General features: G+C 38.1%; 1 protein-coding gene across 6 annotated transcripts in view; it reads right to left on the bottom strand.

The window, feature by feature from the left end:
- Positions 1–282: 282 nt before the first annotated feature.
- Positions 283–22,180, bottom strand: part of LOC121061924 (transducin-like enhancer protein 1) — a 63,753-nt gene continuing 41,855 nt past the window's right edge. For 4 of the 6 annotated variants that reach the window (XM_040541400.1, XM_040541399.1, XM_040541396.1 and 1 more), the window contains exons 11-16: positions 15,489–15,738; positions 13,631–13,896; positions 11,455–11,602; positions 10,931–11,081; positions 10,506–10,582; positions 283–10,340 (exon numbers count right to left, since the gene is read on the bottom strand). In XM_040541400.1, coding sequence (XP_040397334.1) covers positions 10,233–10,340; positions 10,506–10,582; positions 10,931–11,081; positions 11,455–11,602; positions 13,631–13,896; positions 15,489–15,738 — 1,000 coding nt within the window. In that variant the 3' untranslated portion in view covers positions 283–10,232. The remainder of the gene's footprint in view (positions 10,341–10,505; positions 10,583–10,930; positions 11,082–11,454; positions 11,603–13,630; positions 13,897–15,488; positions 15,739–22,180) is intronic. The other 2 variants (XM_040541401.1, XM_040541397.1) reach the window with 1 other exon arrangement.

Below are 22,180 nucleotides of genomic sequence, written 5' to 3' on the forward strand. Positions count from 1 at the left end.
TGTGACAAGAAGCTTCTGCTTTTCACACAAGAATGATTTCTATCCTCCTCATGCTGTGTATTATAATGGGTTTGGCCTCATTAAAGCTTGAGGAGGCATGCAGGTAAGAGTGTTCATAATCCCATTAGCCAGAAGTAATTATTTCAGGATACTATATCACCCAATCTTGTTTATTTGTAAGAAAGAAGGCAAATTCAGTGATCAGCCAGGGCACATTCTGTTTCTTCTAAATGTTCTTTGTTCATACTTTATAGGTATTGCACTGTACAAAAACCCCACATCTGTTCCTGAATGGCAAGGTTTATTTTGAGAATGCAATTAGTATGTAACATCTTGGAAGATGAACAACTATTGTAAATATAGGATAAAGTCTCAAGCATCACAGCTCTTCAGTTCCCGTGTTTGTGTTTTACGAGGAAAGACACATGATACTGAACTGTATAACTTCCATGAGAGGTGCTATGACTAATTTAGAAAGACAATGCCTCAACAGATAAGCATTTCAGATTGACATACATGTGCATGTATGACCATAAGCATTCAAAATAGAAGCCCAGTGAGCCCTGTAATATGAAGTGCTCTCGATCCCTTTCAAGTGTGCTTTAAATCACCGGCAGCACTCATTTTGTCATGCTGCCTTACGTTCAGCTCCTCTGCCCTGACTACATAAGGCAGGCCACTAATTTTCTCCAATCAGTTGTGCAAGCATTAGGAAGTCATGTCAGCTCATTTACATCAGCGGGTACTAGTACAATAGGAAATGATCATATTGATTTCACTCAGATCCCCGGGCAGCCACCAGTTACCAACAGATCTCAGCTGAGTTTGAAAACAACAATGCTCTTGATTGCAAAATGACTTTTTCCCTGTTGATGCCCTCTCCACACACACTTCTCCTGACCAGTATATCATTCTGATTAACACACACGCCTTCCTCAGGAGGATTTGGACCCACTAAGTAAAATCACAAGCTCAAAGAAAATGTTGGCCTTTATTTATTATTATTATTTATGTTGCAAACTACTTCTACATATCCCCTCTCAGAAGAGAGATCTCTTTTATTGAAAGGCCCTATAAAACAGAGGCCAAGTACAAGATCAGAAGGTAGCTCTAGTAGAAATGACAGAGTATGAAACTCATTGTATATCACACCATAAAGAACATGTGAATTTGTTTAAACAAGACAAGAGTGAGTTTCCTAGCGGCAAGGAATTTCATGCAAAAATCCATCAGAATTAATGTGTGTCCCATGACTTTGACACTCAGCAGTTACAGAACAAATCATCTCCGTTTCATTATAACTGCCCCCAAATAAAATGTCTGTTATGGATATACACACAGAATGTATACAGCCACAAAGTTGTTCCTTTTCTGACCAAGGCTGGGCCAAGCACAAGCAATTATACATTTATTTGAAATTAGCTTCTTAAGTCATCTTTTAGTTTTGTCACTAAACCTTCATATATCAAATATACTAGCATAATTTAAATACATGGTGGCTTTTGCCCATCTTACAACGAAATTTCAGGATGATCCTCTAACATCTCATCTCCCATCTTCCACGAGGAAAGAGTGGGGGGCAGCAAAACCTGTCACTAATACTTAAGCTTCCTGCAGCAGGCTGGCTACAGGCATAGCCAGGATAATAATTTGTACCCTCCTTCAACCACACATACAGTCTTTATTCAGCAAATAGCAAAGTCGTTTCACACCATGCCAAAGGTCAGCTTTTGCTGTATTAATAGCTGCTCTGGTAGGGTCAGTGTTGTGCTATCCTACATTTTTTCCAGGGCCTGGAGATGCAATTTCCTACAATCTGCAGGCAATTTCCCACCAATTTTCTTGGGGAGCTAATAGGCTGTGACAGGAGATGGAGCTAGCAAGCAGCAGGCGGCTTCAGAAAAGACAAATTGCATCTCTGCCACCTAACTGGGCAATCTAGAAAGACAGAGTTTATAGCTTTGTAGTGTTATTGGGCCCCATGCTAACAGCAAATCATTGAAGCTGCGATCTGAATTTCATATTCTTTTCCTTCTGAATTTGTTATCACCACATATCACTTTGCAGCCCTTTTTCTACAAACGACAGCTAAAAATGGATCATGTATGATTACTAGTTTAACTGCCTTTTAACTAGACAAGTCTTGCTAAATGCAATTCACATTCAGAAACAGAGAAATATACAGCCTCACTGTTAAGCACAGTGATATTTTCGATTATTTTCATACTTGTCAACGTACAAAGCAGATGGCTACAAAAAGGGATTCACTTGTAAGCTCAATTCAAATGAATCATACAGTGCAAACTATGGAAACATTTTAAAAAAGCCACTACAGTGAGCACACCTATTGTGGTAAAACAAAAAAAAATTAAAAAATCCCCACTAATCACATACAGTACAAAATGAAAACATAAAAAAGCCAAGTATCACTCATAAGTTCTATCTCTACTCTATCAGTGCTTGAAACCTAGAAAGTGAAATTGAACAGTCTACAACCAGTTCAAAACCATTCATACAATCAAATCATTTACCTTACTGATTTAAAATGATTTGGAGAGTTAGTAAAATTAGCAAAGCTTTAAGAACGTATTACCGTATCTACTGTAACATAAATTAAACTGATCCACGAAGTTATCCACCTCACTTAAAGGTACAAAAAATAATGAATTAAAGAAAATGATTCAAAGGCACATAACACTAGCAACTATTGCAAGTTATATCTGTCACTGCACTTCCCCCTTTCTATTACTGCAAACCCAGGGGATAAATACTGTAAACACATTTTATTACAGTACCCTGTATATCTGTATGTTTCACTTCAAAATATAGAAGAACAAGTTTTTGAAGGCATGGAGATTATTAAAAACTAACAACAATACTCATGATACTTAGCAAAATTTGCAAGGTTAATTTTTTCCCCCCTCTGTCAATAAGAATAAATTAGGTAGAATTAAAAAAAAAATCCATCTAAATTATTGCTGTCCACTGGGAGATAGAATTAGTTTGTGTAGCGTACTGACATGTATAGAAATTTACTATAATTCAACCCTAATGATTTTTTTAATTACTTAAGTAATGAAAAAAAGTAAAATTACAGTGAACAAAGCGTTGAAATATTCTAACATACATTTGAAAACTCTCAGATTTCAACCACTCACCATTAATATCCCCATTTCATTTTTGTCTTTTTTAATAAGTTACAGCTAGCTAAAAGTATTGCAGAACTAGGGAAAAATTATAAATAGAGTACCAGGTCAATAATTTGCACTCAACAAAGATGATCATCTACATAAACAAATTTAAAAAAAAAAAACAACTATCAAAACCATTCAAAAACCACAAATATTTTCTTTAAAGGACTCATTAATAAAACACAAAAGAATACCAGGACTTGAGAATCTTGAATTTAAACTACAATTAATGATTTCTGTATACAAGTTTATAAACTTTTTGAAGTACACATTCTAAAACTCAGTCATATCCTAGATTAGTGAATAGTCACTGAACTGATGTTAGAAATTCACACCCTACATAGTTATCAATCAGAAAGACAGAGAAAGTTATTATTAATGTAAAAGACATGAAAAATCTGTAGAGGACTAATACGCATTCAAGAGGAGACACATGGGAGCACAGCAGTAAACTGGTGTCTGTAGAAAAAGCTTATTTCAGAAAGTAAATTTAATGTGGCCATGAAAGTCAGATTGCTGAACCCCAAAGTTTTGTGGCACACATGACATTCTAAGCAAATACCAAAGTGACATTGGGGTCATTTACATACCCAACGGCAGACTTTGGCTGATTCCCCAACCATAAAAATTACTTTAAATTTGTAAAGCCATCAGATAATATATTTACTTGAAACCTTATCAAGAAAATACTCAGGTCCAGCTGCAGAAAACCAACCAACCAAACAAACCTCTAAGCCAATAGCTGGATTATTTTTTAAGAATAAAGGAAAGCTTGGTTGTTCTCCAAAACATCTTGCTACAGCAAACCACAAAATAAGAGTTATTAGCTTATCATAATTGCAGCCAATTTTTAAAGTAATGGAGTAATCCACTGTGGATTGTTGTAAGGAAGTGGAATAAAGACTGTGAAATGAACAGATGGATTTTATTTTAAACAAATTAGGCTCACTACCCGGGAAGTAACAAGTGATTTTTAAGTTTCCCAATGCTATGGGTTAGCTTCCATTTATGATTCTTTCATTCTGCTTGTTAACTTTTTAAAACTGCCATTAAAATCTGTTCTTGAAAGAAAACTGGTGTTTACTATTTTTCAGTTACAAGCCATCACCTCCACTTTTTATGCTAATGTCAGAGTATATAAAGGGGGTAAGGAAAATATAATAGTATGTTTGATTACTTAATCTCCAAACTATGTGTTATCTTTGCCTAACTCATCCTTGGCAAAAACAAAACAAAAAAAGACAGATAGAAATAAGGTTCAAGAGATACTGTACCTTTGTACTGTAAACATAATACAGACAGCCCTTGCCAAGTGTGCAATAGCAACTGTCTAGTGCTCCTTGCAGTGTCTCTCTATGAATCAATATAATCTTACTGTGGGAAAAAGTGCATGTGAACTTTTAGGAGAGAAACAATCTCAAAATCAACTTTTTACCTCAGGAGCCACCACAGAATTTTTATACAGTGAGTCAACTACACTGACCAATAATTCTGCAAACAATAAAAGTATGAACAATGACACTACCTTATCCCTGGTTACTTGCTTTACTAAAGGAAATTATTACAACATACATTGGCTGATACTATCTATGCAGCTATCCACTGAAAGATTCGTAGACCACAGATTTTCCTGTGGTCTATGCATCAGCAACAGACTTGTTAGACACAAAATTCTTACTGGAGCGTGAGCCAGAAAGGGCGCAGTTTGATGTTCAGCTTCTAGGAGCAAGCTGTGGAACGTGACAATAAGGAATATGGAGAGAAAAAGAAAAAAAAAAAACAACAAAACTACCTCCTCAGATTTGAAAGTATAAATGATGTGAGTCCCCCCGTCACCAACTTTGTTTTCTGAGAGAAGCACTTTAGCTCCAAAGAAACACAAATCAAGATTTCTCAAGAATTATTATATTGTAGAAGTGATAGATTCCTTTGTTTTGAGGTACAGCATCTTTAAGAACATTCTGCCCACTGAAAATAAAGCACTCCTAACTCACTCTTATTTCTCTTTGTGTTTTCTTGTATTGAATTTATAGATTTTTTTTTTTTAAGTTACAAAGAAAAAAATAAACTCAAAAGCAAAAAATCCCCACACCCACGTGCTAAAATGTGTTCAAAACACTGTTTTGGTTCTTTTAGAGATATTTCTTTTTTAATGAGTGGATGAGGTCTCCTATATAGTTCAACAGAAATTGAGTAAACTCAGAAATGACAGTAAGCTAGAACCACAAGGCAGATTTTTAAACCACTGTATGTCTAGTTTCCCTAGCCAAATTTACCATGCTGCACTAAGCACTTAAGCTGCAATGGGACATCTGGGAGCATGTTGCTGAAAATGGGATTATCAATTGCTGGAAAGCTGAGCTTTAGCTACAAAAATATTAGGTAATGGAAAATGTTGAGAACTGGTTGTGATTTAACTCCCTTTCCTCTCAGGATTATATGACTGCTTATGAATGTCAAAGAAACGTCCACTTCCAATTCCAGTTCAGGTGTCCTTGAATTACCAGGCAGAAAATTTATGGAGAAATAGTCTTCAGTGAAATTGCATACTGAAACTTTGTTCTAAGTAAATTTTGTGGATCACTTGTTAAACTACCACTAAAACAGGTTGGAGCAATAGGTGATCTCTTTCCTTATTTATTCTTTGCCCTCAACTCTTTCATTCTTTCTGGTGTTCACCAGGTACTACACTGAGTTGCTTCAGCTCTCCCATTCTGTTAAAAAAGGACTCAAAATGACATGATGATGAAACTGACTCAAGTCTTGTATACACCTACCATCTCACATTATTTCTATGCATTTTTGGTGAAAAAAAAAGAAGAGAGGACGAGGAGAGAGGACGAGGAGAGAGGAGAGAAAATCCTTTCAAGAGACCACACAGTTGAGGACAGTTCAGCTTCTCCAGCTAAGTGGCATAAGGTGTAGCACTGTCATGAGTCTGAAATGTGGATTCAGCACTCTTCCACTCTTCTTTAGCGTGCAAATATTAAGATCCATTTTTGTTGTTGTTTTTTTTTTTAAAATCACTGGAATGGTGGAACTTCCCCCAACAACTCAAAATTGCATCAATACAACAGGAAGTATGAAGGACTGCAACTAGATAGCATGATCCCATAAGTTAACGTATGGGCAGTCATTTAGGGGAAAAACAAACAAACAAACAGCCAAACAAAAAAACGTACCAAAGCATCAATTTGTCTGTCTGCATTTATGTCACTGTAGTAAATCAGATGCTTCTGGAAATTCTACCTGCACTACCAATGCAAAGATGAGACAAAAAGTGGTCAGTCATTTATACAGAAAAGTATTTATGTGATGAAATGACAGATTGCATTTTGATGCTTATTAAAAAAATAAATGATATGAACTTCATATTCCTTTTGGTGCTCCCTCTTCCTTTTGGAGTTTCCTCTTCCCTTTAAAAAATAAATGCTTTTGAAATGTTAAATGAATTTGAAAGAATTAATGTGGATGAAAATTATTTCTCAAGAACTAGAGACTTGTGGGTTGATGTGGGGAAATATCTTTGTTTTGAATTATAGTAAAAAAAGATGTACCCTGCCACACTGACAACGGTATTGCATGGAATATTGTCATGATGTTATGCACAACTGACTTATAAAAGTTGATGCCTAGTACACGTACAAAATATAGTATTTAGAACTTGCAAAGAATTTAGTTCAGTTGAATTGATGCTACCACAAATCTCCCGTTCACCAGTTATTGTTTGCACTGACATCCAGTATGTCATTTGTAAGGACTCCCTGCTTCTGTCTGGCGTTACTGTTTGCCAGAGTGGCATTCAGACATCTCTGAATACTGAGGGCCACCCAGCAAACAAAGAATGTCCCAGAAAGGGGCTAATCAAAGGAATCTTTTAAGATTGTAATTAAATTGACAGAAAATAATAATTACCTACCCCAGAGTTACTGCTGCACCCTTTTTTCCATTTTCTTGCCCAGTGCCCTGTTACTGCTGGTCTGGTTTGGTCTGTTTCTTCATTCAAGATGCAGTTATCTCCAATCACTACTTTATACAGTGCTAAAGGAATTTACACAAGTTTCAAGCTCTACAAGTTTTAAATCTTGTAGGTAATAGTTAAGAGACATGCCAAGATTTCATCAAATCCATCGTTTCATTAAAAAATGTGTCTGTTGGTGGAATATATTTGACTGTGACAAATGAAAAAAACTTTTGTAAAATATAAGGAGAAACATGAAATGAGAAATTGAGAGGACTACTGTACATTGAGTCCTCGTGCTTTCAGATCCAAGGCTTACAAGTAGATCTGACTGGGAGAAAAAAAATCATTACAATTGAAAAAACATCATGTATAAATATGATTAAATTAATGCACATGCATAAATAATATCCCGTTCCATAGCAGCTCTCACTATGACTGACAAAGACAAGATATGTCATGATTTTCCTGATGGTATCATTTTGAACCTCTAGATTGCCAACAATGTGGTCAGTCTTACTAACAAGTACTATGGTGCAACTTATAGCAGAACCATGACATACATATGTTTATTTTCAAAAGTTATGTAAATATTTGCATTGTTGGATTCTCCACTATCAGCTTTTAAGAAAAAGAATACTTGTGAATTAAAAGCCAAGGTGACTGTATATTTCCTTGGAAGAAATCCAAATGTTCCCAAGTGGAGCAAATTGTTGTCTTGGCCTTTGCCAGTGCTCCTACTAAGCAGACAGAGTCAGATGTCTGGAATAACTTCTATATGAAAGCAGGGTCAGCCTAAAAATTAAGTAACCTAGTACAAACTTTTTTAAAAAAACGCTCATTTTAAAATGGCATAACACTTCACAGTATTTGAGTGTAGCAAATAGAATTCTTTTTTTGAAAAGCCTGAAGATTCTGCTTTTGCATCACTATGTGTGAAAGGAACATGACCACCACCTAAAGCTGGTCTGTTATTTTCATACAGATACATATTCACAACACAGCTATAGACAAATATATAGATACATATGGATAGAACACTAATTTTAAACGTCTAGGAAACTACATTATCCTGAATGATTAACATTTCACATTCCAAACGCAAATTCTATGTTTTAATGCTACTACAATTCTAGATGCTATGAAACGGTTCAGTAGAATGGTCATGTAAATTCAAAAGAAAACTGTCTCTTCAGACTGGAAATCAAAGAGAAGGTTTGACCCCCAGATGGGAAATTCCATATCCAGTCAATGCCTCTGTCAGTCAAACTTCATTTTTCCTGGTTATGAGTCTTTGATAAAGCATGGATATAAGTTACTGTCAAATGACAGCGAAATGAAAAAGTAGCTTTTCAAAGATGAGTCTTAACTTCTGGCCAGTTTGTGTAAACTGAATATTTTGTTCAAAGATATCCTTCTGTTCATCTGTGATCTCCCTTAGCAACACAAGTTCTAATAAAATTACAGAACATAGGAAATATATGGCCCTCACTGGCACAACAGCTAGGTTTGTCCAGCACACTGGCAGAACTCACTAATTTGAAAAAAACAAAAACAAAAAAATCCCCATAGCTAGAATAAAACGTACACATTCTCTCCTCATCCATTTCTCTTGCGTACATCGAGAAAACTTGATTTGAAGACTTATAAAACTTTGGTAACTGGCTGCTCAGCATAGCTCTTCAGAGATGTCACGCTGATGCAACAGTTGAGGGACTCAAAGACTGCTCAGTATGGATACATAGAACCTATAGGCCTGCCTAATATGAGACACTAGAAAATTAGTTCTAATTAATGTATACAGTGTATTAGTTAATAAGCAAAAAAATTCCTTTATCAATACTCTCACAAGAAATTAAGAAGCAAGTTTAACTTAATTTAGGTTAATTCACTTCACTTGCAGCCCCTGCAAGTATTTAACATCATTTAAGTAAATCCCCTGTAAAACGCACACTTTGGTAATTTAATTAAATTTACCTGAGTATCTATGTATAGACAAGCCATTAAAAAGGAAACGGTTATTAGCTACCACTTTTCCTCTGTAAAATATGAAGGACACAACTTATCTAGCTTTGTTTAATCATAGACATCCTCAGTTAAAAGAATAAAGCCTCTGATGTACTTAGTTGAAACATAGTCCTTCATGAACTCTGTTCAGCTGTGGGAGAGACAAGAGGGACATCATCTCCTCTTCTAGAGAGACAACCAAAATAATTATGATCAGGCACATATTAATGTATCTGCCAAAGAACATATACATGGGACATCAAAATAAACTTAAAATAAACTGCACAACTTTATGAAATGTTCAATTTTTGTATTTACACTATAATTAGTACAAAATTGCCTTTTCGTTTTTCTGCAGCACAAGACAGTATCTACTGGATTGATATCCTAATATGTCAAACAATTACTTTGAAGTACGATAAAGAAATCTACGAAGAGTTATAAAGAATAAGACAGTTTTCAAACTATACATAGTGTTTGCTTTTGCTTCTAAAAAGGTACTTATATCCCCAAAAGTTTTTTTAAATAAGCAGGGGGTGGAGGGAGGGGGGGGAGAAGAGTGGTTGTTTGTACTAAAGCTTTTACTGTAATAAACTAAATATATTTACAATTTATACAAATGTTTGACCTTCAACAAAAATACAAAAACGTATCACAAGATGCAGAACCAGGAAACAAGTTCATCTGAGACACTGCTGCTCTACACAGGACAGAATGGAAGTTGAATTGCAAGGAACAGAAAAGGTTATCCCCATATTCAGGCAATGAGAACAATTTGCATGAGGTCAAAAAAAAAGGCTTCAACATTCTTCAGCAGACTTGGCTTTAAACTACGTCAAAAAACTACGCTACATCTGTCCATCTTGCCTCTGTGTTCTGTTTGGTCCACGTAGCCAATATTTAGTTGCTGGATGTTGCCTTCTACTTTGAAAAATCGGAGTAGTTTCATGACAAGGTCTGGAACCTCAATACTCTCGTTCCTTTTTAAAAGGCAAAACCTTTCTACTTCTATAATTAAGAACAATTTTGGCCCAGTTCAACTTTTTTAGAAATTATATCCCCCAGCACATTTTTCAGTAGATAACTTCATAGACTGTAGCTTTTTTGTCTCCAGAGCCAGTGACTATGTACTTATCATCCACAGAGATGTCACAGCTAAGCACTGATGAAGATTCTTTGGACTAGAAGAAAAATAGAAATATATTACTTCATTAAAAAAAAAAAAAGTCTATTACCCTCATCTCAGCATCCCATTTTGGTTAGATCACATAGGTAAAGAGATATGAATCCACTCTTGGGACTTAGGATTTTCTAGTTTTTTTCTTTAAAAACATCATCATGCTTACCTGGAAGATACTGGCTCCATATGGAGTTCTCCATGCATTAAGAAGGTTATCTTTCCCAGTACTCACAAACCATTTACCTAGAATATGAAACGGAAGAGCTATGAAAACATATGAAACAGTCATCCAACAGATTTTGGGTCAAATTGAAATCCGTTGGCTAATTACCATTACACAAAGCCCACACTAAGTAGAAACAATGTTTTACAAACAACTCAACTCTTACACCAGCCTTTAAATAAATAAATAAATAAATGGTTGTTCATAGCTGAATACATTTGTATTCATAAAACAGAGATATTTACTCAAATTAAGAAACAGATATTAAATAAATTTTGATTATCAAAAAAGTTATGATTGTGCAATAAAGTATGAAATAAGTGTGAAATAAAGTCCTGACCTCCAGTTCAATCTTCAGGGCAACTTACCACAGTAAGCAAATTTGAGTGACAATACACAACTTTCATGAAGGTGCAGTTGATATTTGTCTGGTTTATTTACATGTAGCACTTCCACATTGCTGCTCTCCATTCCCACGGCTAGCCATTCACCAGTAGGACAATAACCAAGGGAAAATATCTGAAAATTCAGCAACATTTACACTTTTTATTTTTTCATACAGTGATTAAATGAATTGAGAGAGCTAGAAAGACAAGGACCAAATAGAATTGACACAGTTCAATAGTGAAAAAGCTTGTCAAAATTCAAGTGACTAAATTACCCATTCTTACCTCTAAACTTAGAAAAAAAAATATGGAAAGAGAGTGGTGTTAGTCTATCACTTTGTTCCAGAGCAGCTTAACATATGAAAGCTCCAAAATATTGTGTTATGAACAGCCACAGCAAACAAAACAATCTGACTAAAATTTGCCAATTGCATTGGGTTCATTTCTCAGCTTTCACCCTAAACATTCCCCTGTTCCCCACCCAAGCTGTAGGAAAATCTAGTTACCTGTGATGTGAAGTCATGCTGTTGTAGCTGTCTCCCCTCTCTCAAGTCCCAGGATCTGACAGTGTTATCCAAACCCCCTGTCCAGAGCTTGGTACCATCATTAGAAATGTCAATACAGCTGGCTCCATCTGTGTGGCCCTGGAATTGCCTGATAAAACAAACCAGATTGAATAATGATTTCCTGCCAGAGCTCAAGGTAAACACTATTGTGGTGTTAGTTTTGGACTCTGTATGTGTGTGTCATCTCTTCTGTGTCTGCTGATGGGCAAAAATCAGCCCCTCCCTCTGACTTGGCATGAAACACAATGGTATTACAAAAATATTTTCCAGGTGCTAGAGAAATAGATTGCATCATAAGTAGTTGAACAAACTCATTACTTTCTATCAGGTTTTGAAAAGTGTTTTTTTTTTTATGTGTTGTTGTTTTTTTTTGTTTGTTGTTTTTTTTTTAGTTATTTTAAAAGAAAAGCTTGTGAGTACATTAAAGCACAGTAACTACAGAACTACAGTTAGAAGTACTAAACGACAACTCAGATTAAAGCAAAACAAGTGCTGAGGGAACAAAATTCCAGTTTCAGAAATCAGCTACTGTATTTTTCTTTGGCTGTAAGTCAACATGATAAATAATGAGCAGAGATATTAATAGGAAATGATCCAGATAAAGATCCAGTAAGTAAAGCAAAAGCATTGTCAAGTCAGCAAAGTTACATTCTCTGGCAAGAGATCAGGAAATCACAAAATAAGTAGACAGTGTATTTTGTTTTAAAATATTCTCATTAGGAATTCCCAGCCTTCAACAACCAAAAGGCCATATGAAGTTTTCCTTAATCCTTTGGCAGAAGCCTTTTGCATTTTTCATCAGCAATTAGCTTTAGGAAAGTCCTTTGCATCAAAGTCAAAGGTGGAAGGAGAAGGGAAGAAGACAACTAGCTTGGGAATGAAGGGTATGATTCACTAAGCACTACCACAGAAAGGTCACAAGGCACATTTTGTTTTGTAGATCTGGTCTGAAAATTCCACGTGTTATCAATTAGGAAGATCAGCAAGCAAGTAGTGGGAACACTTACACACAGCAAACACCCATAAGAATAAAAGTAACTTGTACCATTCATTCAAAACAGTCATAGATGGAGAAAGAGTTCACCCTCACAGAGACTAAGCATGCATAGGGCAAACTAAAGGCTTTATATAACTAAAGTATTTTCTGACCTAGAAATTTAACAGAAAGTCAGATTTGCACATACATTAATACAAATATCTGCACATAAATTTAAGTTAACTACTGAGATACAGAAAATCTAATTAAATCACAGAAAACAGCATCTTCTTCAGTGAATGTATTCAAATCCTCTAAGATATCATGGTCTTTCCCAATTTAGGCTCTTCATTCTTATAATACTGTAAACTGTCACAACTTTGGTAAGCCTAGACCAATCTTCTAGTAAAACCACACAACTTGTTACTAAGAGCCATTATACACACGGTCCTATCATTTTTTCTCTGCCATAGCACTCATGGTGAATATTAACCTGCCAGACACTTTAACCTAAAGTTTAAAAAAATATATTTCAGAAGTAACTTTTATAGCAACACGTTTATTGTGCTCTCTGCAAGTTTTAGAGATCAAATTCCTCCTCCACAAATCAAATATCTTTCTCTTATGAATGACCAAACATCAGTTCTCTACACTTTCGTAAAGAACTGGGGTGATTTAGCTTTTCAACTACTTTTGAAAGGTTAATTTTATTACATTTCATCACCAAATATGAATTGAAAATTCATTTTATTACTTAGTAAATGCTCAGTACAATGGAAAAGAACAAACCTCAAAGAGTTCACTATAAGGCAAGTTCAGTCCAAATCAAACACAAACTAGTAGAAATGCTGCTTGTAGAAACCTGAAGACAAATCTCAACTAAACAAAACCAACAAGAACTTTTATATCAACTTCAACAGATTATGTAACAGCCCTTTAGGTCCTCAAAAACCATCTTCCAGGACTAGGCTGAAGCTACCAGAACTAGTTTCTGTCCAATGTGAGCACAAACTTCATTCTTTACAAGAGAAATACTATCTGTTTTGCTGTCATGAACCATTATTCAGGAAGATAAATATTTATCTAGCTGTTCAAAGACCAACTTTAATAAAAGTTGTCTGTAAACAAGTAATGACTCACCTGACCAATGTCTGATTGTGCAGATCCCACACTGCAATGTTCCCATCACTGCAGCACGAAAAGCACACCTTGGAATCAGGGCTGATAGCCAGAGCATAGCAGGCAGGGGCTGAGGATGTCAGCTCTGCTTTTATACGAGGAGTTGGTGCTGCCAGGTCCCATATGGATAATGTGCTGGCTTCCCCGCCAACTATTAGGGTGCATCCATCAGGCAGCAATTTACAAGAGCGGATGTAGTTATCTCTGTTCTGTACAACACAAATCATCTTGGTTGTGTTAATACATGCATGCTAATAATGGCCACTAATATGATTCTGACTGCATCCAAGTTTTAAACAGTAGGCGATTTTTTTCAGTACCAAAGTACAAAAAAGGAACCAGCAGACCCTAAAAGGTCTCAAATGTCTACTTCTCATTACTAACCAGAGACTGCAGCTGCAGAAATTAAACTGCAGATTCCTATTGCTAGAGTCTAATCTGTTTTGAACCTGATGAAGTCCTTCATCTTATTACAAAGAGACAAAGCCAAAGTAAGCTTGCATTTGAGAAAGTGCACTACATCAGTTAAGACTACCAGCACCACAGGAATATTTAGAAAAAAATCAAATGACCTCTCATTTGTAACCACTTAGGAAAATACAGTTCGAGTCTCATGCCTTTCAGATTTTGGAGTTTTCTTTTAATCAATATTTTGCATTCACCATTTTAAAGTTAAGAAGTTGAGTCAGAATATTCTCATTCTGGTCCTGAATTTATGCTGTTTCTCTGACTCCTTAAGCTTATTTGATGTCTTTTTTTCGTGTAGCTGCTGTCCAATATGGTAACAGTTCTTTAGGAAATCAAGGGATAAGACCAGTAACTCAAAACAAATAAAAAGTAGTGCAGGTAGAAATCAAAGACATTTCTATAACTATGGGTTTGTTGTTGTTTTTGTTGTTTCTTTCAAGTCACAGAGAAGGAAAAGTTAAGTAGTACAGTGGAAATGCTGGCTTAGCCAGCCATACAGTTCCATAACTAACATGAAGGCAGCTAAGACTGAGCAGAGACAAACCTGCCATGAAACAGAATGCATACACAACCATATGTATACCACTAGACAAATGACATGGGAGTAGAAGTAAATAAAAGGCAAGGACTTAACAAAAATAAAGCAAAACAAAACCAACATTTACTTGTATCAACACTTAAACTAGAATTGTTTTCATTTGGAATATATATTATTGTGCTTTATGACATTAAGTCTGCTTCTAGTTTATACACTGCTTCTAGTATAAGAAGCATCTTACCGAGCAATTAGGTTTTCGATTTAGCTTTTCGGCTATATGACCTTACTCAATCCATTTTGTATCTGGGAGATGTGAAAACAAACCAGAAGAATGTGTAAGGTGCTGAACACTAACAAAAGTGTAACAACACAAAGTGACCTTGGTACCTTGTCACATTATTTTGTTATATGGTTGCTACCCTCTTACAAAAAAGGGGTCATGACTCCTGGCACAAGTAAAACACCCTACAGCCCTGTCTAAGCCAGGCTACCTTTGTTTTAAACCCATGCAGTGCAAAAATCACCAGCATGACTTGGGTGGGGGGAATAATCAGGTACACTCTCTACTTAGAAGTCTTATCTAAAATATTATTTGACCCTTAGTGATGATATTTATCCATAAACAAACCAGTCCTCTTCTCTGTAACACCACCTGTTCAGTGTTTAAAAAAAAGACAGCTAAATGTATAAAGCAGGAAACAGAACTGCCTGCTATTTCCTTGTAATATGAACAAAATCCAGACAAGGACAGCTATTGCCTTATTGAGTCTCCGAGGAGAAGTTACCCTTCTGCCTAAGTTCCTGTTCACTTACCAGGCAGTCCAGCTGAGAAACAGGGCTCTTGTTCCCAGGCTGGCTGATGTCCCAGACTTTAACGCAGCCCTTGCCACCCGTGTACACGTGTCTTGTGGGGTTGCTGATGGTAACTGCACACACAACTTCCCCGTGATTCAGAGTGTTGATCTGGCGGGCATGGCGAGGGATTCCTGGACCGATGAGAGCGTCAGGAGGAAAAGGAACAGGCTGCATCTGACCATCTGCAGTAACGTGAAAGGAGTAGGCTCTTTTTTGGGGAAAGGAAAGAAAGGAGAAGAAAAAAATACATCAGCCATCTACAGCGCTGAAATGCAAGAAAAAGACAGTTTTTTATGATTTCTTTGTCAATTTTTACTCGTGAAAATCAAAGCTACAGTGACAAATAATACAAGGCACAAAAACCTCAGAGGGAGAAAAGGAGCCACAGCAGACATTTTCAGCTCATTTCACCTCAAGTATTTGGGAAGGGGGGAAGCACATTAAATCCTACTATTAACTCTACTGATCATGGCCATGGATATCACTCTGTCACCTAGACCATCAAAAGATCTTTCAAGCTGCTGGTTTCTAGCCAGTGGTTCTGAGCTGCAGCACCAGAAGTCCTGCAGCAGCAATCCCTGACCAGTCACTGCTCTTCCAGACATCTTCCACAAGAGGCTTCCACCTGTTGTAATGACATTGCACGAGCAAAATTTAAACTTGTCCTATGCCTGTTCCTGCACTTCATCTTCAATATCAGCACTAGCTGTGTGCATATGTCTCTCTTTCTAGCTGGGAACTAGTGTTTTAAATAGGAAATAGAAACTGCATGTACACAGCTTTCATCAGAAAGCTGATACCATTTCCTAATAATTATCATAGAATTGTTTGGGTTGGAAGGGACCTTAAAGATCAGCCAGTTCCAACCCCCTGCCATGGGCAGGGATGCCTCCCACCAGACCAGGTTGCTCAAAGCCCCATCCAACCTGGCCTGAAACACTTCCAGGGATGGGGCATCCACAGATTCTCTGGGCAACCTGTTCCAGTGCCTCACCAACCTTGTAGTAAAGAATTTCTTCCATATATCTAATTTAAATCTCCCCTCTTTTAGTTTAAATTTACATTTTCTTGAATAAGTAATTTGGAAAAGCTGAAAGGCTCAGTTTCCCTGGTAGTTTTGGCACTTCTGTGATGTCTATTTCTGTTCAGTGCATGATTTCAAGTATATGAAAACTGAAGGTTGAGGTAGTGAATCCCAGCAATGGGACTACTCCTTGGGGAAAGTACACAAAATTATTTCTTTGTTTTCACCATGATGTTTAAAGTCGTCTCTACTCAAGGACCAGGGCATAAATAGCTGCTAACAAAGGCTTCAGGTTCAGGGTGGTATTTTTTATTTGTTTTTAAAAATAATGAAAATACTACTGCACTTTTTATTATACTGGCGAGCTCCTTTTTTTGCTCTTCTAAGTGCATCAATAACTCACATTTTAGATGCTGCTGTTAGATTCTCAGCATTCTTCAAGAGGCTAAAGTGGATAAAAATGGTGAGACAAGAGTATCCTTTCTAATAATAAGCTACCTCTTCCTCAATGATATCTTTATTTTTCTAATATATTGTTGTGTTCAGAACTGCTTTCTTTTCCAAATGTACCTTCTTCCCAGAAATCTTCAGTTACTGTAGTTCAAGTTAAAGCATTGCATCAATCTCCAGTGGAACCAACAGTAGGTAATTCAATTTAATTTTCTGTTCTGAGCTAGTACTTTTGAAAGTATTTTATTGTGTGTTTCCTAGTATTGCACAGTTTGAAAGAGGAACAAGTAAGAAGCCTGGATCCATAATAGACATCACAATATACGTGGGCTTGTTTCCTAAAGCAGCTGAATATGCCCAAGAGCTGAGAAGATATTTCTTTAAAAAGGAGCCAGAGGAAAACAAAAAGGTTTTACTCTTCTGTTGTTTCCTACAGAAGGTAACATTAGAAACCGTCACACAATGCAATACCACAATCTTCAAAGAAGGGAAGGGTAAAAGGCAGTTGACTGCTATAAACCAAAGAAGTGAATAGTGTCTATGCATGCAATTCCTGTATCTCATTTATGTTTCATGGTTGGACAAGTGAATTGAAGACATGCTCAGAACACACCTACATGTATGAGCACGAAAGATGACAAAAGCAATAGGAAATGCAAGATAAGAAAGGAAGTGCAAAGGTCACTCCCTTATGAATATACAAGATGCAAAGTGTATCAGATACATCTCTTCCTATGGTATCCTTTTTTTTTTTTTTTTTTTGCACAAGGAATTGCAGTAATGAAAAGGCTTAAGCAGAAATCCATATCATTTCTCAACTGCTGTCCCAAAGCAGTTATTCACCAAACAGATGAGACAAAGAATGGGAGAGAAAGAATTGTGGCAAGAGGACTGCTCAAGGCTGAATGACTGCTCAGATTCAGGTACAGAATCCAAATAGGAGTCATAGTACTTATGAGGCTAAAAGGTTGGACCTCATCCTGGGCTACAGATCGAAGTCAGTTGCAGAATATTTGTTAGCAAGAAGAGTACACAGAACTGCACAACTTTGAAGGGACCTGCCCTTGTTTTTATCCTGGACAGAAGAAAAGCAATTAAGCAAGTGTTAAGCAATTTTTCCCATTACATTTAAGATGAATAATACACTTGTACACTTGCTTTTCCACCGTTACTGCATAAATATTCTATTCAATTCATAGTACTTAAATAACCAGTGTTTTCCAATGCTTCTGTGCATATACACAATTTTTGCAGTTCTTGCTGAGATGGGGTGGGAGGAAGACAATAGGAACATTTTTCAAGTGCTTCATGTACTATAACATTAAGATGATTCTTCTACTCTGAAATGCCAGTGATTTATCCCAATGTATTTTTAATCAAGTATAATCTTACTAGCATGCCCACCTCTAAATTCTGGTTATATATCATATTAGTAGTTTAATTTTTATTATCATGATTGGGCTTTTGCTTACAAGACTGTTCAGCACTCAGGATGACTACATCTGAGAGCCTCTCAAACAGGCCAGTCATAGTTTCTCATAAGCCAAGGCAGCTTTTGCTACAGTGCAAGTTATCAGCAATCCACTGTATAAAGAAATGACAGCACATTGCCAAATGCCTCTGCCCCTGCCAAGACAAGCAGGCAAAAAAGTAAATGTTCCTGTTTGCTTGAAGGTATGTGGTATGTCAGGCTAACATCAACACTGTCAGCACATTTATGTAGTCTGGTAACCTCTATCTACTAGGTACTATGGTATAACTTTTAATTACACATACCTTCCCTCTTTTTTCTTTTTCTTTTTTTCCAAACAAACCTCCAACATTTGCAAGATTGACACTCCCTAGATGAAGAAAGCTTATTTCAGAAGAAAACAGTACCAGCGGTAGTAATGAAAATGACTACCTGCTGCTCAAGCACTGTTGTCCTAAGCTACCTTAACATTGGGTTACAGAAACATAGAACGGTTGAGGTTGGAAGGTGACCTCTGGAGGTCATCTGGTCCAACCATCCTCCTCAATCAGGGATACCTAGAGCTGGTTGCCCAGGAGCACGTCCAGATAGCTTCTGAAGATCTCCAAGGAGGGAGACTCCACGATCTCTCAAGGCATCCTGTACCAGTGTTCCATCACCCACACAAGAAGTGCTTCCTGACGTGCAGACACAACCTCTTGTGTTCCAGTTTGTGCCTATTGACCATTGTCCTGGCACTAGGCACAAATGAAAACAGCTTGGCTCCATCCTCTTTGCATTCTCCCTTCAGTTTTTTATATATATAAGACCTGCCCTGAGCCTCCTCTTCTGCAGGCTGAACAATCCCAACTCTCTCAGATTCTCCTCACAGGAGAGGTGCTCCAGACCACAGGATCATCTTGGTGGCCCTCTGTTGGATTCTTTCCAGTATGTCCAGGTCTTTCTTGTACTGAGGGCCCCAGAACTGTACACAGTACTCCAGGTGCAGCCTCACCAATGCTGAGCAGTGGGGAAGGATCACCTCTCTTGACATACTGGCAATACGTTGGCTAATGAAGCCAAGAACAGCGTCAGCACAAGGGCACATCGCTGGCTCATGTTCAGCTTGGTATCTCCCAGGACTCTCAGGTCCTCTTTTGCAAAGCTGCTTTCCAGATGGGTCCTGTATTTCCAGCATGTCACCATGTTGGAGTGCCTACCCCACTAATTCTGAGCAGGACTGTACTTCGAGTGCTATACCTATAACATAGCTGTAATTACATGTTTAAGAATTGACACAATTTTAATGCTCTAGATATATTCACAGGCCTGAATCCTTGAAAGTGAGGAGCATTTTGGTGCTCCAACCTTAAAAGACTCAATATGGTTTTGGCAGGGGAGCAAAGTCCCTTGCACTGTAAGCAAAGAGCACGTTCAAGACCATCTGATGAAAATGAACAGGTACAAGTCTGGGTGAAGAGGACTTGATGACCCCCATTCCAGGGTTCTGAGAGAACTGGATGATGTAGTTGCCAAGTCTCTCTCCATCATATTTGAAAGGTCACGGCAGTCAGGTGAAGCCCCCAGTGACTGGAAAAAGGGAAACATCACTCCCACTTTTAAAAAGGGTAGAAAAAGAAGACCCAGGGAACTACAGAATGGCAAGCCTCACCTCTGTGCCTGGGAAATCATGGAACAGATTCTCCTGGAAGCACATGCAGGACAAGGAAGAGAACCAAGGCAGCCATCATGGCTTCAAAGGCAAATTGTGCCTGACCAAGCTAGTGGCCTTCTACGATGGAGTGACTATCAGCTGACACGGGAAAACTGACCGATGTCATCTATCTGGACTTCTGTAAGGCCTTTGACAAAATCCAGCATGACATCCTGACCTCTATTGGAGAGAGATGGATTTGAAAGCTGCACTGTTTGGTGGATGAGGAATTGGCTGGAAGGCCACAGACAGAGTTGCTGTCAAAAGCTCTATGTCCACCTAGAGGCTGGTGATGAGTGGTGTCCCTCAGGGGTCCACCTTGGAACAAGTGCTGTTGAATGTATTTATCAATGATAAACTGAGTCCCTCCTCAGCATGCTCATAGACAACACCAAGCTGAGTGGTGCAGTCAATGCAACAGAAGGAAGGGACACCACTCAAAAGGACCTGGACAAGCTTGAGAAGTGGCCCCACGTGAACTTCACAAGTGTCAACAAGTCCAAGAGCAAGGTGATGCACCTGGGTTGGGGCAATCCCAGACATGAGTACAGAATGGGAGAGTAACTCATTGAGAGCAGTCCTGCAGAAGACTGGGGGCTGTAGTAGATGAAAAGCTTGACATCAGCCAGCAGTGCGTGGTTGCAGCCCAGAAGACCAACTGCATCCTGGGCTGCATCAAGTGACTGTTCCCCCCTCTGCTCTGCCCTCATGAGGGCCCACTTGGAGAAATGCATCCAATTCTGGAGTCCCCAGCACAAGAAGGATGTGGGTCAGTTAAAACAGGTCCAAAGGAGAGACACAAAGTTCATCAGAGGACTGGAGCACCTCTCCTATGAAGAAAGGCCGACAGAGCTGGGAATGGTCACTCTGGAGAAGAGAAGGCACCAAGAGACCTCACTGCCACCTTTCAGTACATAAAAGGGGATTATAAAAAGATAGAGTGAATTTTCATATGGTCAGATAGTGATAGGATAAGGGGGAATGGTTTAAACTAAAAGAGGGCAGATTTAGATTAAATGTTAGGAAGAAATTCTTTACTTGGAGGGTGAAGCACTGCACCAGGTTGCCCAGAATAGTTGCAGATGCCCCATCCCTGAAGTCGCTCAAGGCCAGGCTGGATGGGGCCCTGGGATATCTCATCTAGTGGGTGGCTATGGCAGGGGAGTTGGAACTAGATGATCTTTAAGATTCCTACTGACCCAAGCCATTCTACGATTCATGACATTAAGTTCTTCAGTTCTTTAAAGCTCAACTTGAAGATATTTCTTGAAAGGCACCCTTTGCCCCTCAAGTGTTTCTCCTCACCAAATTGCTATTCACATCTGAACCCTTATGTTGGGCTAACAATCACAGAGAAAAAGGGAGAGTTCTTATTCAATGCAAATGCAATTAAACAGCAAGTCCTGGCCTGTATCAAAAGAAGTGTGGCCACAGGTCGAGTGAGGTGATTCTCTCCATCTAGTCCACTCTTGCAAGACCTCACCTGGCGTACTATGTTCAGCTCTGGGGCTCCCAGCATGAGAAAGACACAGACCTGTAAGAGCGGCTCCACAGGAAGGCCATGAAGATGACCAGAGGACTGGAGCACCCCTCCTATGAAGAACGGCTTTATAGGAGGAAATTGGAGTTGTTCAGCCTGGAGAACAGAAGTCTCTGGGGGAGACCTTATAGCAGCCTTCCAACATTTAAAGGGGGCCACTAGGGAAAAACGGGGAGGGCCTCTTTATCAGGGAGTGTAGTGACAGAACAAGGGATAACAAACTGAAAATGTGTTGGTTTAGATTAGGTATCTGGAAAAAATTCATTACTATGTGGGTGGTGAGGCACTGGAACAGGTTGCCCAGAGAAGCTGTGGATGCCCCATCCCTGGAAGTGTTTCAGGCCAGGTTGGATGGGGCTTTGAGCAACCTGGTCTAGTGTGAAGTGTCCCTGGCCCATGGCAGGAGGGTTGGAACTGAATGGTCGGTCCCTTCCAATCCAAATTATTCAACGATTATATGATTCTAAACTAA

Source organism: Cygnus olor, chromosome Z, assembly GCF_009769625.2.
Source record: "Cygnus olor isolate bCygOlo1 chromosome Z, bCygOlo1.pri.v2, whole genome shotgun sequence".
Lineage (NCBI taxonomy): Eukaryota > Metazoa > Chordata > Aves > Anseriformes > Anatidae > Cygnus > Cygnus olor.